We start from the raw sequence: 12,502 nt of genomic DNA on the forward strand, positions 1-12,502 counted from the left end.
GACAGATAGGAATATGTGAATATGTGTTCGAACGCGACAAATTGAAATCGAATTTCTTCCGAAAAAGAACAAGAGCACTTTAGGTCGAACTAAGTCAACGACGGGCAGAAATTCCTTTACTTTTAGATTTGCATCTCGTACATAGCTGTAGCCCAGTGTCGAAATGACTCTTCCATCTTGAATGTTACTTTCCGACAGTAGTTCTACTTTCGGCAGGAATATTAAGTTATAAAACAGTCAAAACAGCAAAGCAAAAGGTTCGCAATGAAGTGAATTTAACGCTTGTATCTTTTCTTTACTTTTACTTCTACTTCTACCGAATTATTTGAATCTTGAGAACTATAAATATAACGTAAAAGACTTACCTTTCCAGCTGTAAATGGTTTAAATTCCAAGTTAAATCGACCCCATTGAGACCCACTACGTCCGCCATATTTGTTTTGGATTATTTAAACCAATCAGGATTCAGGTTAGAATGGGCCATTCTGCGATGCCGTTATATCACCCTTTCCCAGGGTCTTTTCGTGACGAGCCGCCATTTTGAAAACTCGTCACCGAGAAGGCCCTGGGGACGAGGTTGCAAATCGCCCCACCCTAGTCCCCTGGGTTGATTGGAAATGTAAATCTGATGGGACTTCATTTGGAACAAAACAAATAGAACTAAATAGGGATGACGTATTCCTCTAAAACTTGAAAGTGCAAGGAAAGAATTATAAAGCATGCTTCGTTCAGCTTTCCGTGGAAAACAACCCGCCGATTCAACGGCAAAAGACGAAAAACAAGGGAAAAGTGCTCATGGAAAATCACACTTTTTCTTTAACCGCGACCACGAAGGCCACGGCGATGCAAACATGAATGAAAATTTAAACACATTGGTCACAGAAGGTGTTAGTTACAGTGCAAGCGATGGGGAATTGACCATAGATTATGATCACGAATTCTTTGAAGCCACTCAAGGTAGCAGTTCTGATAAAGACAGCGTCAATGGTGAAGAAAACATGTCGAAATCTTTGTCTCCCGAGAGTGGTGCGAAGCCGGATCAAGAGGCTATTAAAACTTCAAGAGATAGTTTTTCAAGCTCTGAAAGACAGATTTATGAAATGCAGCTTGCTCAGCTGCAAGAACAGCTTGTTAACACCATGATTGACTATCAGGATATGAGTAAGTAAACAGTTTACAGTGATACCTGTTCAATGAATATTTTTAATCAACCACCTTCCAGGTCCCGGTAAGGCATTGTTGTTGAGGATTGGCGGGGGAGGGGGTGGTGGGGGGGGGGGGGGGTGGTTCCATCCGGAAGTTTCTGCATTCGAAAAAACCTCCTGTTCCAAAGCAAATGTGGGACATTCTGAGGTGGCAGATCCAGCATATTCTAACATGCGTCTGTGTTTTTTATTGTTTATTTAAACATATTGTCTTAACAACAACAACAACAATCTTTTATTTCGTGCCCAGAAGAGTTTTACAATAAGTAAATACGTGCAAGAGAAAAAATTAACAATAAAAAAAGAGCACAGCCACTTAGAAATAGCTAAGGCTAATCGAGCTAAGTGGCTGGGCCAAGCGGAAAAAAATATTGCAATTAACAAAATATCTCAAGACAAGAACATAAATTTTTATGGGGGGTGATGGGGAAGGGGGGGGGGGAGGCTGCAACTACCTTAGCACTTCCCATGGATTCATCAATGAATATCATACCCTTATTTTACGTGACAAAAAATGTTTGGCACAGCTCAGAAAATGGAAAAGGCATGCACCTACTTTACATACAATGTGTATTGGCCCTATTTCTGCAACTCTCTCAAGCACGCACTTATTTCCAGTCTTTCAAAACGGCAGATACATCAATCTATACTCTGTCAATCAATTTCTGTACATTTTAGGTACCCAGGTGGAGAAACTAAAAGCTGTTGATGTTGATAAACTTCAAAAAGAACTTCAAGAGGAAAAGGCAAAAAATAATGAGCTGAAAGAGAAACTAAAACAGAAGCATAAGTCATCAACTTCAAAGCTTCAAAGGTACCGTACTGAGCTCCTAACTTTACTGTTTGCTGAATAAATAAATAAAGTTGTTAGTATATAAATAATTATTGGCAGACTGTTGATCAGTTGAAAAGAATGCTATACCATCTTAAAAGGCTTAAATGCAACTGAAAGCCTGGAGTTAAGAATATTAAAACTTCTGGGGGCTGCTGGGGTAAAACTGTTCAAAATGTCGCTTTAAAAAGAGGTTTTAACCTAAAATAAGCCCCATCAAGACCCACATTCATGTATATCTACAAAATCAATTTTAAGAAAAAATGCAAGTAGAATGGATCCCAGACATGGCCATGGCATGGCAGCAGACAGTTCAGAGAGAGGTGGGGATGACTGGGTGGATCTTGGCAGAGAAGAAGAGTTACATTCATCACTGTCACATGACACAAACGGCAACGCTGCATCAGGAGTTCACTCGCGGCATGAGCATGAAGAAACTTCTTATGATATTCTAGATGGAGTTCATGCTGGACATGTAGAGGAAGAAACAGCTACCAGATCTGGTAAATAACAATTCTTAGCTTAGTTCCTTGCCCCCAGGTGGGGGATAGGGTGGGAAAAATAACAGTTCAGAGGGCATTTATTTAACTTAAGTTGTTCAAAGTGTAGAGAAATAATTTCAGAAACATGTCCCTTTAACAAGGAATTGAGACAAACTTGGTACATGGGGGGGGGGGGGGTGGTGACTCCCATATGAAAGGGGTGGAGATGCTCATCGTCTCACTTAGGGGTGTAAATTGATTTCAGATTTTTGGTGTCACTTAGGGTGTTCCAGGGAAAACACCAATCCTTTTAATCATCAAGGTCTCGTTTAGAGTTGCATATTAAGAAATAAACAAAAAATGTTAATTCTATTTTTAGTATATTGGTATCTTTTAGGGATTAAAAAAGCTTGAGTCATGCCCTGATTGGTATCTTTTAGGGTTTTTTCAAACATAATTTCTGACGAACATCCCTGTCCCTTTCATTTGGGATTCCCCACCCCCAACCTAGACATAGCTTTAATGCTTGAGCTCAACCTGGCAAAAGAAATACACCTTATGCGATGGTTTAACATATAAAACGCGCGGATATTTTGCGAGTTGCGTGAGCAATGAGCAAAATGTCTGCTCGTATTATATGTTAAACCATCGAATAAGGGATTTATTATTCCACTAATTTTTCCACTTAGTTTGGGTCCGTATTCCGTAAGTTTGTCCGTCCGTATTTTTGCCCTGTTCTACTGTGTAATAACGTGGCATATTTTGCGCGTTCTTTTGCCCTAATATGGTAAAATGGCGCAATAGTGGAATAATAAAGGCTTCTTATTCAACTTCAGCTGATGCAGAATTCTAACCGAACTGTACATACAAACATTGTTTTAATAAATTACTGTCATGTTACATTGTGCCTAGTAACTCTGTCAGTGTTTTAAAAAACCTTCACTGTCTTTTTCTCTTGTTGAAATTTAAATTCAAGGTGAAGTAGAAAGTCACAGAGTACAGAGAGTGAAAACAAAGCTGGAAATGTGGAAAGCACAAGCTGTAGATCTGGTGAGTAAACTACATGTAAATTTCTTCCAATCAATTCTTTCCCTTCCTTCCTTTTTATCTTCTTCTCTTTCACTTTCTGTCGCCTCTTCACTCCTTCCTTTGTTCGTTTCTTTGTACCTTAATTCCTTATAGTACTTCCAACTGCAAGGCTCTCTCCCACACTTTCTTCTCTCCAACTTCTCTCCTCCCTTCTGTCTCTTTCCTTCCCTCTTTCCCTCCCTCCCTCCCTTTCTTCCTTCCTCCTTCCCTTCTTCCTCCCTCCCACCCTTCCTCCCTCCCACCCTTCCTCCTTCCCTTCTTCCTCCCTCCCACCCTTGCTTCCTTCCTCTCTTCTTTCCTTCTTTCCTTCCTTCCTTCCTTCCTTCCTTCCTTCCTTTCCTTCCTTCCTTCCTTCCTTCCTTCCTTCCTTCCTTCCTTCCTTCCTTCCTTCCACTCTACTTTCCTCCCTTCCTGGATCCTACTTTCCTCCCTTCCATCCTCCCTTCCTCCCTCCCTCCTTCCTTCCCTCCCTCCCTCTCTTCCTTCCCTCCCTCCCTCCCTCCCTCCCTCCCTCTCTTCCTTCCATCCTCCCTTTTTCCCTTCCTTCCTTCTTTCCTCCCTTCTGTTCTCATCATAGACATTTTGTTTAGCTTCTAGATAGAATGTGGGATTTTGTCAATGATGAACCTGAAGCTGCTGATGAGGAGGATGGAGAAGGGGAACCTCTGGCTGTTAAAACGTAAGTTACTGCAGTTGCTGCTGTAAATTTATTTTATCAGGATAGTAACAACAGATGTTAACATCTTAGTAGCCCCTAATTTAGTTTATTTAAAATTTATAAAAAAAAATACTTCTTTGGATCCTTAACACACCTATCATGTGAAATCTGTATAATTTACTTTGCAACTGAATATGGTGCTCAGTGAAACCAGTTTTATGTAATGATTACATGCCCAATCCTACTTTTTTGTAGTTTCATCAGAATTATCAAGGATAGTATTTTTTTATTTGTGAATCATTCTTTTGTAAATTATATGATGTTTTACAGATCTGATGGCTTATATTTAATTCTTCTTTTTTTGTAGGTTGAAGGAAAACATCAACCGATTCAGTAAGTTTCTGTTAAAGATACAATTATGTGGTTCTTAATATGATAATACTTAAAGATTAAGTAATTCCTAATAAAAAAATAAATAACTTCTTTTTCTCTATAGCTGCAAGTATTAAACCCATAACTGGTTTTATCAAGTCTGTCCACAAAGTTTTCACCTGGTACAATCCAACAGCATCTTTCATGATATTTTTGGTTAGTGGTAATAAAAATTGTTGATTATTTTGCAAATGAATCTTAGCTGCTGATACTTGATTCCTATCTTTTGTCTTTAATGGTTATTATGATAATAAAAGTACTAAATATTTAAATATATTTGTATTGTAGGTCTACATGTATTCTGTCTGGCATGGCTTTCTCCTCTCCTTGATTCTTTTTACCATGATTTGGAAGCTGTTTATGAATTATCTCCATGCTAAGTATGTATAACAGTCTAGTATTACTTTGCATCTCTTAAAATTTGATGCCCATGTCATTAAGGCGGGTGGGGGGATGGGTGGGGGTAAGGGGGTGGGCAGATTGGTGGGTAGACTGGTGGGTAGATTGGTGGGTAGACGGTTTGGTAGATTGGTGGTTAGATGGATGGGCAGGTAGATGGGTAGGTAGATGGGTGGGTGGATTGGTGGGTAGGTGGGTAGGTGGGTGGATGTGTAAATAAATGGGTAAATTGGTGGGTAAATGAATGGCAGGTAGGATGAGGTAGGATGGATGAGTTAATGTGGGTAGATATGGGTGGGTAAGAATGGGCAGGTAGATGGATAGGTTGATAGGTGGGTAGATATGGGGGAGTAGATATGGATGGGCAGGTAGATCATGGATAGGTTGATAGGTGGGTAGATATGGGCGGGTAGATATGGGTGGGCAGGTAGATCATGGATAGGTTGATAGGTGGGTAGATATGGGCGGGTAGATATGGGTGGGCAGGTCGATGGATAGGTTGATAGGTGGATAGAGGAATGGGCTAGTGGACAAGTAGGAAGAGAATGAGTAAACTGTGAGTGAGTGAATAAAATAATGCTCAGCAATCAAATGACTCAGCAATAGGCAGTGTTTTTCTAACTATCTTGCTTTTACTTACATCACCAGAGGCATAGCTAAACAGCTGGGATTCACAGAGAAAGCAAAAGAAGAGGTATGTTTTTAACAAGTTTCACAAATGTTGATTACTGGTAAGTATTCTTTTCAGAAGGCACAGTGGCCTAACGGTTAGTGCACTGGACTTGAACTCTGGCCAGGGTCAATATTGTGTTGTGTTCTTGGGTATTAAAGACACTTTACTCTCACAGTGCCTCTCTCCACTCAGGTGTATAAATAGCAACCAGCGAAGTAATGCTGAGGGGTAACCCTGCAATACACTAGCAATCCATCCAGTGGGGGGGGGGGGGGGAGAAACACTCCTAGTTGCTTCAATTGCTACTCAAACTGTGCCCGGGGAGGGGGTACCCAAAAAAGTTTTGTACAGGGAGGCTCCGCCCTGAGCTCTTACCCCTTACCCTTTTATATACCATTTTGACAGAAATTGTACCCTTTTCGTATACCTTTTACTGAAAAAAGGTACCCCTTTCATATACCTGAAAGACATGGTATAGACTTAGAACATGACATTTTCTTGTCATTTTCATGTAGCGCTTAATAAATTGAAATAATACAGCCATAAATTGCATCTGTTCGAAATATTTTAATTAAAGGTCCTTTGAAAAAAACAAAATGACAGATTTCCATACCCTTTCGTATACCTAAATTTGTGAAATCCCTACCCTTTTATATAACTGAAGCCTGAAAAAGGTACCCTTTTCGGGCAGAGCCTCCCCGTATAGGCCATTATAGGGAGTACCCCCCTCCCCCCACCCTGGGAAACCATGTTAAGATCCAGCAAGATGGGCCACTAGGCTCAATGCTGACTTTACCTATGAAAAACTGAAATATAAGTGCTTGCATCTGTGATGTTATACATGTGAAGACGTGATTTACTTACAGGAATGATAGGAATGCCATGTTATGCTAGTCAGCTAGTTGGTTGGTCGGTCGGCGGGTCAGTCAATAGAGCAGAAGAAGATAGTAAAGTGCATAAAATCCTGTTCAAGTCAAATGATTTTCTCTTTCTTTTTGTTATGCGCTTTTAACATGAGCCTCTGGCTCATATAGAGAGGGCAACTTCATCCCGGGCCATCGCATTAATAAACTGATTGATTGATTGTAGTTTGTAAGTACTAGTAGTCAATTCATTACTTCTCTTTGACAGACCGCCACAGAGGATCACAGTTGGTCTGACAAATTTCAGTTGGTTTTGCAAGTGGCAAGGAAAGTACAGGTGAATGCAAAAACTGAATTTTCTTAACTTATTTCGTTTGTACATCAAGACAGTATCTCCTCATAGATGATCTTCATTGTCTTTGTCGCCTTTCTGCTTTACAAATGTTGTTAATATTGCAACAACCAGCACAGTGTCTCAACAAATGCCAGCCAACTAAATCCAGCTGAATGATTACTTAAATTTTCTCTCTCAGAACACACTTGGAAAAATGGCAGACTCCCTGGAAAAAGTTAAAAAGTAGGTGGATTTTTTTCATCATGTGCAATGATTTGGTTTTGGTAACTTAGAGGGGAGCTTCTAATACAAACTTTACACTTCAAGGGAGGCGTTTATTAGATATGAGGGATCTATTTGAGAGTGGGCGTTTATTAGATCATTTACGGTAATGCATGTGACATTTTTTTTTTCAATTTCAGCTTATTAACGTGGCAACACCCTGTAGCTGCAAGGAAACTCTTCACAGCTCTTTGTTTTGCATTGTTAGCATCTTTAGCGCTCAGAGGACCAACACTGTTCAGGCTGATAGGTAACATAATGTTAAGTGATTGCAGCTGTAGATAACAAATGCTGCGCGTGCTATCATTGGCCAGTAGCTATTGACGTTTTTGTATCAGTAAATCAGCTCTAAAATGGAAGCACCAAATTTATACAACAATGTTAAACCTGAATTCATACAGTATTATAGAGTTATGGTTTGCAGTGTATCTAATAACTGTTGATTTATTTGACTCAACAGGACTTTCTCTGGGAATAAAGCTGTTCATTGTCAATCCCATCTATCATCGCTTTCCAAAGGTAACGTTGTCATACCAACAATCAATACCAAAAACTCCCAGTCGGCCATCCTTGACCTTGAACTTTCTGCCATTGTTTTCCAAGAACTAGTACTGCTGTACACTGTGCTAGCGCTGTTGCCACGTGACAAAAATTTTGATAACTTTTGAGATTTATCTAATGGTTAAACTGACCAATCAAGATGCAAGAAGTAAGTTGGAGAAGTTAATAATTGTTGGAGAGCGAACATGGAACTTGACAACTCCTCCTCCTCTCTTCCTCTCCTCCTCCCATCATCATCATCATCATCATCTCTCTCTCTCTCTTTCCCCCTACTTCTCTTCCTACTCCTTCTCTTTCTCCTCCTCCTCCTCCTCTTCCTCCGAAAGCCAACAGAAAGTTGTCAAAACGTTCGTCAAGTAGATACGAAATGATGCACCACACTATAAACATCAAGTAGCTTGGTACACTATGTCCTCCACGCAGACTTAACATCAGTCTAGTTTATCTAGACCATAACTCTACTCTTTGCCATTTTAAAACAGGTCAAGAGGAGATACGATGGAACTGCAAAATTATGGAGAGAACTCCCAACAGATGCAGAACTGTCTGCCAGACAAATGGAAGCAGAGACCAGTCAGGAGGTACTTGTTATCAGTCTGAATAATTTAACAGTAATAAGATGAGCCTTATCACAGAAATGTCGATGTAAGATCAACTATTCTAGCATTGTTTTGAGATTCATGTGAATTACCAATAATATTGGAAATCATCTGATGGACCTATTTTCGATCGCCTTTTTTCAGATGCCTGTTCGTACCTCCTCGATGAGTTCTTTATCACCACCAAGTACCAGTTCATCAGAGCAGTCCTCAAGCAGCTCGTCAAACCACGTGGTCGAGAAATTTAAACTACCATCAACTGAAATCATTTTACCAGGTGAACATGTGTTCATGTACCTTGGGATTTCAAATCAGATTCTCGCCTGAACATGCCTCAATTCATGCGTTCAATTCATTCCTCACGAAAGATTATAAAGATGTCTTAAATTCGTAGTTCTACAGAGATCGATATATCACTTTTACCAATCACAAACCATAGTAACTATGCACAAACTATAAAGACAATCCAGTGAACCAATCAAAACTCAAAGTGTGCGAGCAAGTCACAATTGCTTGTGATTTTACGTCTGATTGGTTTGTTAGGTGGCACGAGTTGATCACAAAGCGCAGTGAAAGCAAAACCAAAGCAATTCCGGATTCATTTGAATTACTTTCGACGCTCAATAAAAAATTCCTCTAGTTATACCCCAGCAGCAACCAATCTGAGACACGACACCAATCTATGTCGAGCTTCGTCATTAACACAGAGTTTTATAGGTTGTACGAACCTTAGACGCCTTTCTAGTGTAGGATTTATCATAAATTAAGTACTTGAAGTGAAATGCCTGTTTACTTAGTTGTTCAATCCAAAACTTTTGTTTCTTTGCTTAAGTTCTCTTCGCATTTCCTTTTTGTTCAAGGCTGGGAAGATGGCAAAAGATGTGCTCTGATGAATAAAGACAAACCGCTCTCCAACGTTAAACATGGACGATTGTTTCTTACTCAAAGGTGAACGGTAGCCTCCTACGCAGGCGCTCTGTGGGCTTGTCACGCAATCATTCCTCCTCAGATTGCGTGACTATCCCTAAATTATCCTTTTCTTTTCTGCAACAAAATTCAAGTTGACAGGTGTATGAAACACGGCAACGAGATTTTAGATGTTGGTCTTGCAATTGGTTATACGCAATTATAAATTAAAACCTTATTGTTTTTCCTTAATTATTTTACATTTTTTGTCTCGTACAGCTATTTGTGCTTTGAAAAGATAAGATCTTCGAGTGGAAAGAATCTCGTCATGAAACTGGATACCATTACCAGCATCAGTAAGGTGACTAAAATCTCCTTGGTTACTTACATCACCGAACAATCTTTTACATGCTTACATTTGAACTACCTACCGACTGACCGACCTAACGAACGAATGAACGACCGATTGACCGACCGACCGAACGAACGAACGAACGAACGAACGAACGAACGAACGAACGAACGAACGAACGAACGACCGAACGACCGAGCGACCGAACGAAAGACCGACCGACCGACCGACCGACCGACCGAGCGACCGAACGAACGAACGAAAGATCGAACGAACGAACGAACGAACGTACGAACGAACAAACGAACGAACGAACGAAAGAAAGAACGAACAAAAGAACGAACCAACCAATCAAACATAAGGAAGAATGGGCAACCTAACAAAATGTTAGGTACATGTTACCTGTGAAGTACTAGCATCTTTTACTGTCACAGCAATAAATGGATGCTCACCTTTAAGTCTTGCATTGTCCAAAAGAATAAAGAATGTTTCTGTTATTTTTAGGCAAAACCGATTGGAATAATGCCAGGAACAGGAATGGCGTTAGAAGTTCACGTCAGAGGAGTCGAAAAGGTGCTTGACCGAGAAATAAAATTTGGCTTACTTATCAAATAGATTATGTTTGCGGGTTTTTTCGCCAATTTGGAAACAGATTTGTTTACGAGTACACAACATCGGATTTTAGCGAGAATCTCCGTCTGATTCCGAATCTGCACTTATTGAATCTTTGTCTCCGAGTAAGTGTATAAGCCTGCAGTTTTCTACAGGAAGCAGGGCTGTTTATTGTCTGCGGTGTAGTTGATATAATCGGTCTATACCGGCATTTAAAGACTGCCTGTGACGCCGGCTAGGGTGTTAACGTAACTTTTAGTAATATGCCGTATCGTGATTGCGACATGCTCACATGGCACCGTTCGGAGTGCACGTGTTATCTCTTATTGGGCAGTGGTAATCGAGTGAGTGACCCAGTGAGTACGTATAATTTTACCAGGATTTTACAAACCGTCACGTTCGTTGTGACTAGGAAGTCTAGTATTTTTATCGCCTGTTATAGTATTTCGTTCATTGATTTGAATCCTCCTTTTTTCTAGCCGTATATTTTCGGAGGAATCATTGGTAGAGATGATGTATTTGAGAGCATCAAAGCAACAGGAAGAGCAGGAAATATACCATGGGCTTTAATGTGAAACACTCTAAAGCGGTCTATAATCACCCCACTATAAGATAACTATATGAAATACGATAAAATGTATCACATACGCCATCATATACGTGCCATACTCGTTTCCCCATCAACCCAAAAAGTAGTCATGACGTAATTTAATGAAAAAAAGAAAATAGCCAGTGGCAATGGGATATTAGAGTAGAATATATTCAAGTAACTTTATTCCTTATATTGTTATTATATTGTTAAATTTTAACTAAAATCTGGGGTGCTTCAAATCTAGTGTCATTTAAAAGATCATTCAATTCAATATGAACCCGATAGGTTGAAATGTGCTGGTTCAAATAGGATAATTTTGTGTTTCAATGTGTAAGTGGTCAGAGCTTCTTTCGTAACCAGTTATGCAGAATTAGGAAAATATTATTGTAATATAAATAGAGCAATGTTATTTGCTTTTAGACAAATGTAAAGCCTCTCAAAAAATGTGTCTGATACGTTAGGAATATTGCTAGGTAGGATTTTTTTGGTCTTTGTGTAAAGGTCAATACTGTGGTGCGCCCTCGATGAAACTTTAATATTAATGAGTATTGGAAGAGCTTTTTATCTTCTAAGGGAAATATGACACAACTATGGTTATATAATAATATGGATTGTTAGCGTCCAGGACTGATAAAATAAGCATTTTGCGATTTGTATAAGGTTTTTATATCTAACTAAAAATAGTATGGGAAATTTCGTCATTGGACTTAGAAACTAGAGATTATTGCAACAGTAAGTAACTTTTACTTACATCTACGACTCAACAAGCTATTTTCCAGACTTCCAGATTGTGGCCGGGAAAACGAGTGAATAACAATACCCCGCCTGCATCCCTTTTCGCCCCACCCCATCTCCCCGCCCGCCGCCTTTGTTCGTTTTCCCACAAAAACTGAAAGCCTGAGACAGACAGACTATAGCAGAATAATATAAAGATGGGTAAAGATAATTTTAAAGATAATTATGGTGTGGAAGGTTTATTGGAAACGTGGGTTAATATTGTCAATACTTTATTTACGACGGTGAATAAAGAGGTATTTGTTATATTTTTTTCATTTGTAGTGTGTGTTCTGATTTCTTTTTGAAATCCACAAAGACACTTTCCATATTGCACGGGTTTCTTTTTCTCGCACCCAATTAAACTCCCGCGTTACCCCGTAATTCAACATTCAGCTGACGGGAACTTTGTTAAAACACGTTTTCACGCGTTTCCATGAGCGGTAACCTGTGCGTTCCCAATGCGATACCTCACATGCTTACTTCAACCTTTCTTTGCGCGTTCCCTGGCAGGACAACCTGGCGGAAACCCTTTCCAATCCCACGCGCATAAATGCGCGCGTTAAACTATGTTCCAATATTTATTACCCCACACACTAGCTGTATTCCGTGTGTAATTTTATGTGCTTCCACGAGCTTTCACCCGTACGTTTAAAAAGCGATAGTTGATCCACTTCTAGCCTTTTCCAGGCGTTCGGTTAGTTAGGGAGCAGCGCTAAAACGGGATTAGCGCTAAGAACGGCGAGTGGAAAAAACCCGAGGGGACTCACACCCCTCCCCTGATTTTTCGTTCGCCGTTTTTCGCGCAGCTCCCCAAATGCGTCTACCAAAATTTTGTCGTGATTCCTGGTAGAACT

General features: G+C 39.9%; 1 protein-coding gene across 1 annotated transcript; it reads left to right on the plus strand.

The window, feature by feature from the left end:
* Positions 1 to 636: 636 nt before the first annotated feature.
* LOC144627981 (GRAM domain-containing protein 4-like) lies at positions 637 to 11,264 on the plus strand. Its single transcript, XM_078486010.1, has 20 exons — positions 637 to 1,161; positions 1,884 to 2,019; positions 2,296 to 2,540; positions 3,496 to 3,569; positions 4,199 to 4,287; positions 4,634 to 4,659; positions 4,763 to 4,854; positions 4,987 to 5,078; positions 5,746 to 5,791; positions 6,902 to 6,970; positions 7,167 to 7,210; positions 7,390 to 7,499; positions 7,710 to 7,768; positions 8,293 to 8,391; positions 8,554 to 8,686; positions 9,270 to 9,357; positions 9,595 to 9,676; positions 10,172 to 10,240; positions 10,759 to 11,170; positions 11,207 to 11,264. The coding sequence occupies exons 1-19, from the start codon at positions 720 to 722 to the stop codon at positions 10,852 to 10,854; spliced, it is 2,091 nt and encodes a 696-aa protein (XP_078342136.1). The 5' UTR covers positions 637 to 719; the 3' UTR covers positions 10,855 to 11,170; positions 11,207 to 11,264.
* Positions 11,265 to 12,502: the final 1,238 nt, after the last annotated feature.

Source organism: Oculina patagonica, chromosome 10, assembly GCF_052425735.1.
Source record: "Oculina patagonica isolate OP01 chromosome 10, crgOcupat, whole genome shotgun sequence".
Lineage (NCBI taxonomy): Eukaryota > Metazoa > Cnidaria > Anthozoa > Scleractinia > Oculinidae > Oculina > Oculina patagonica.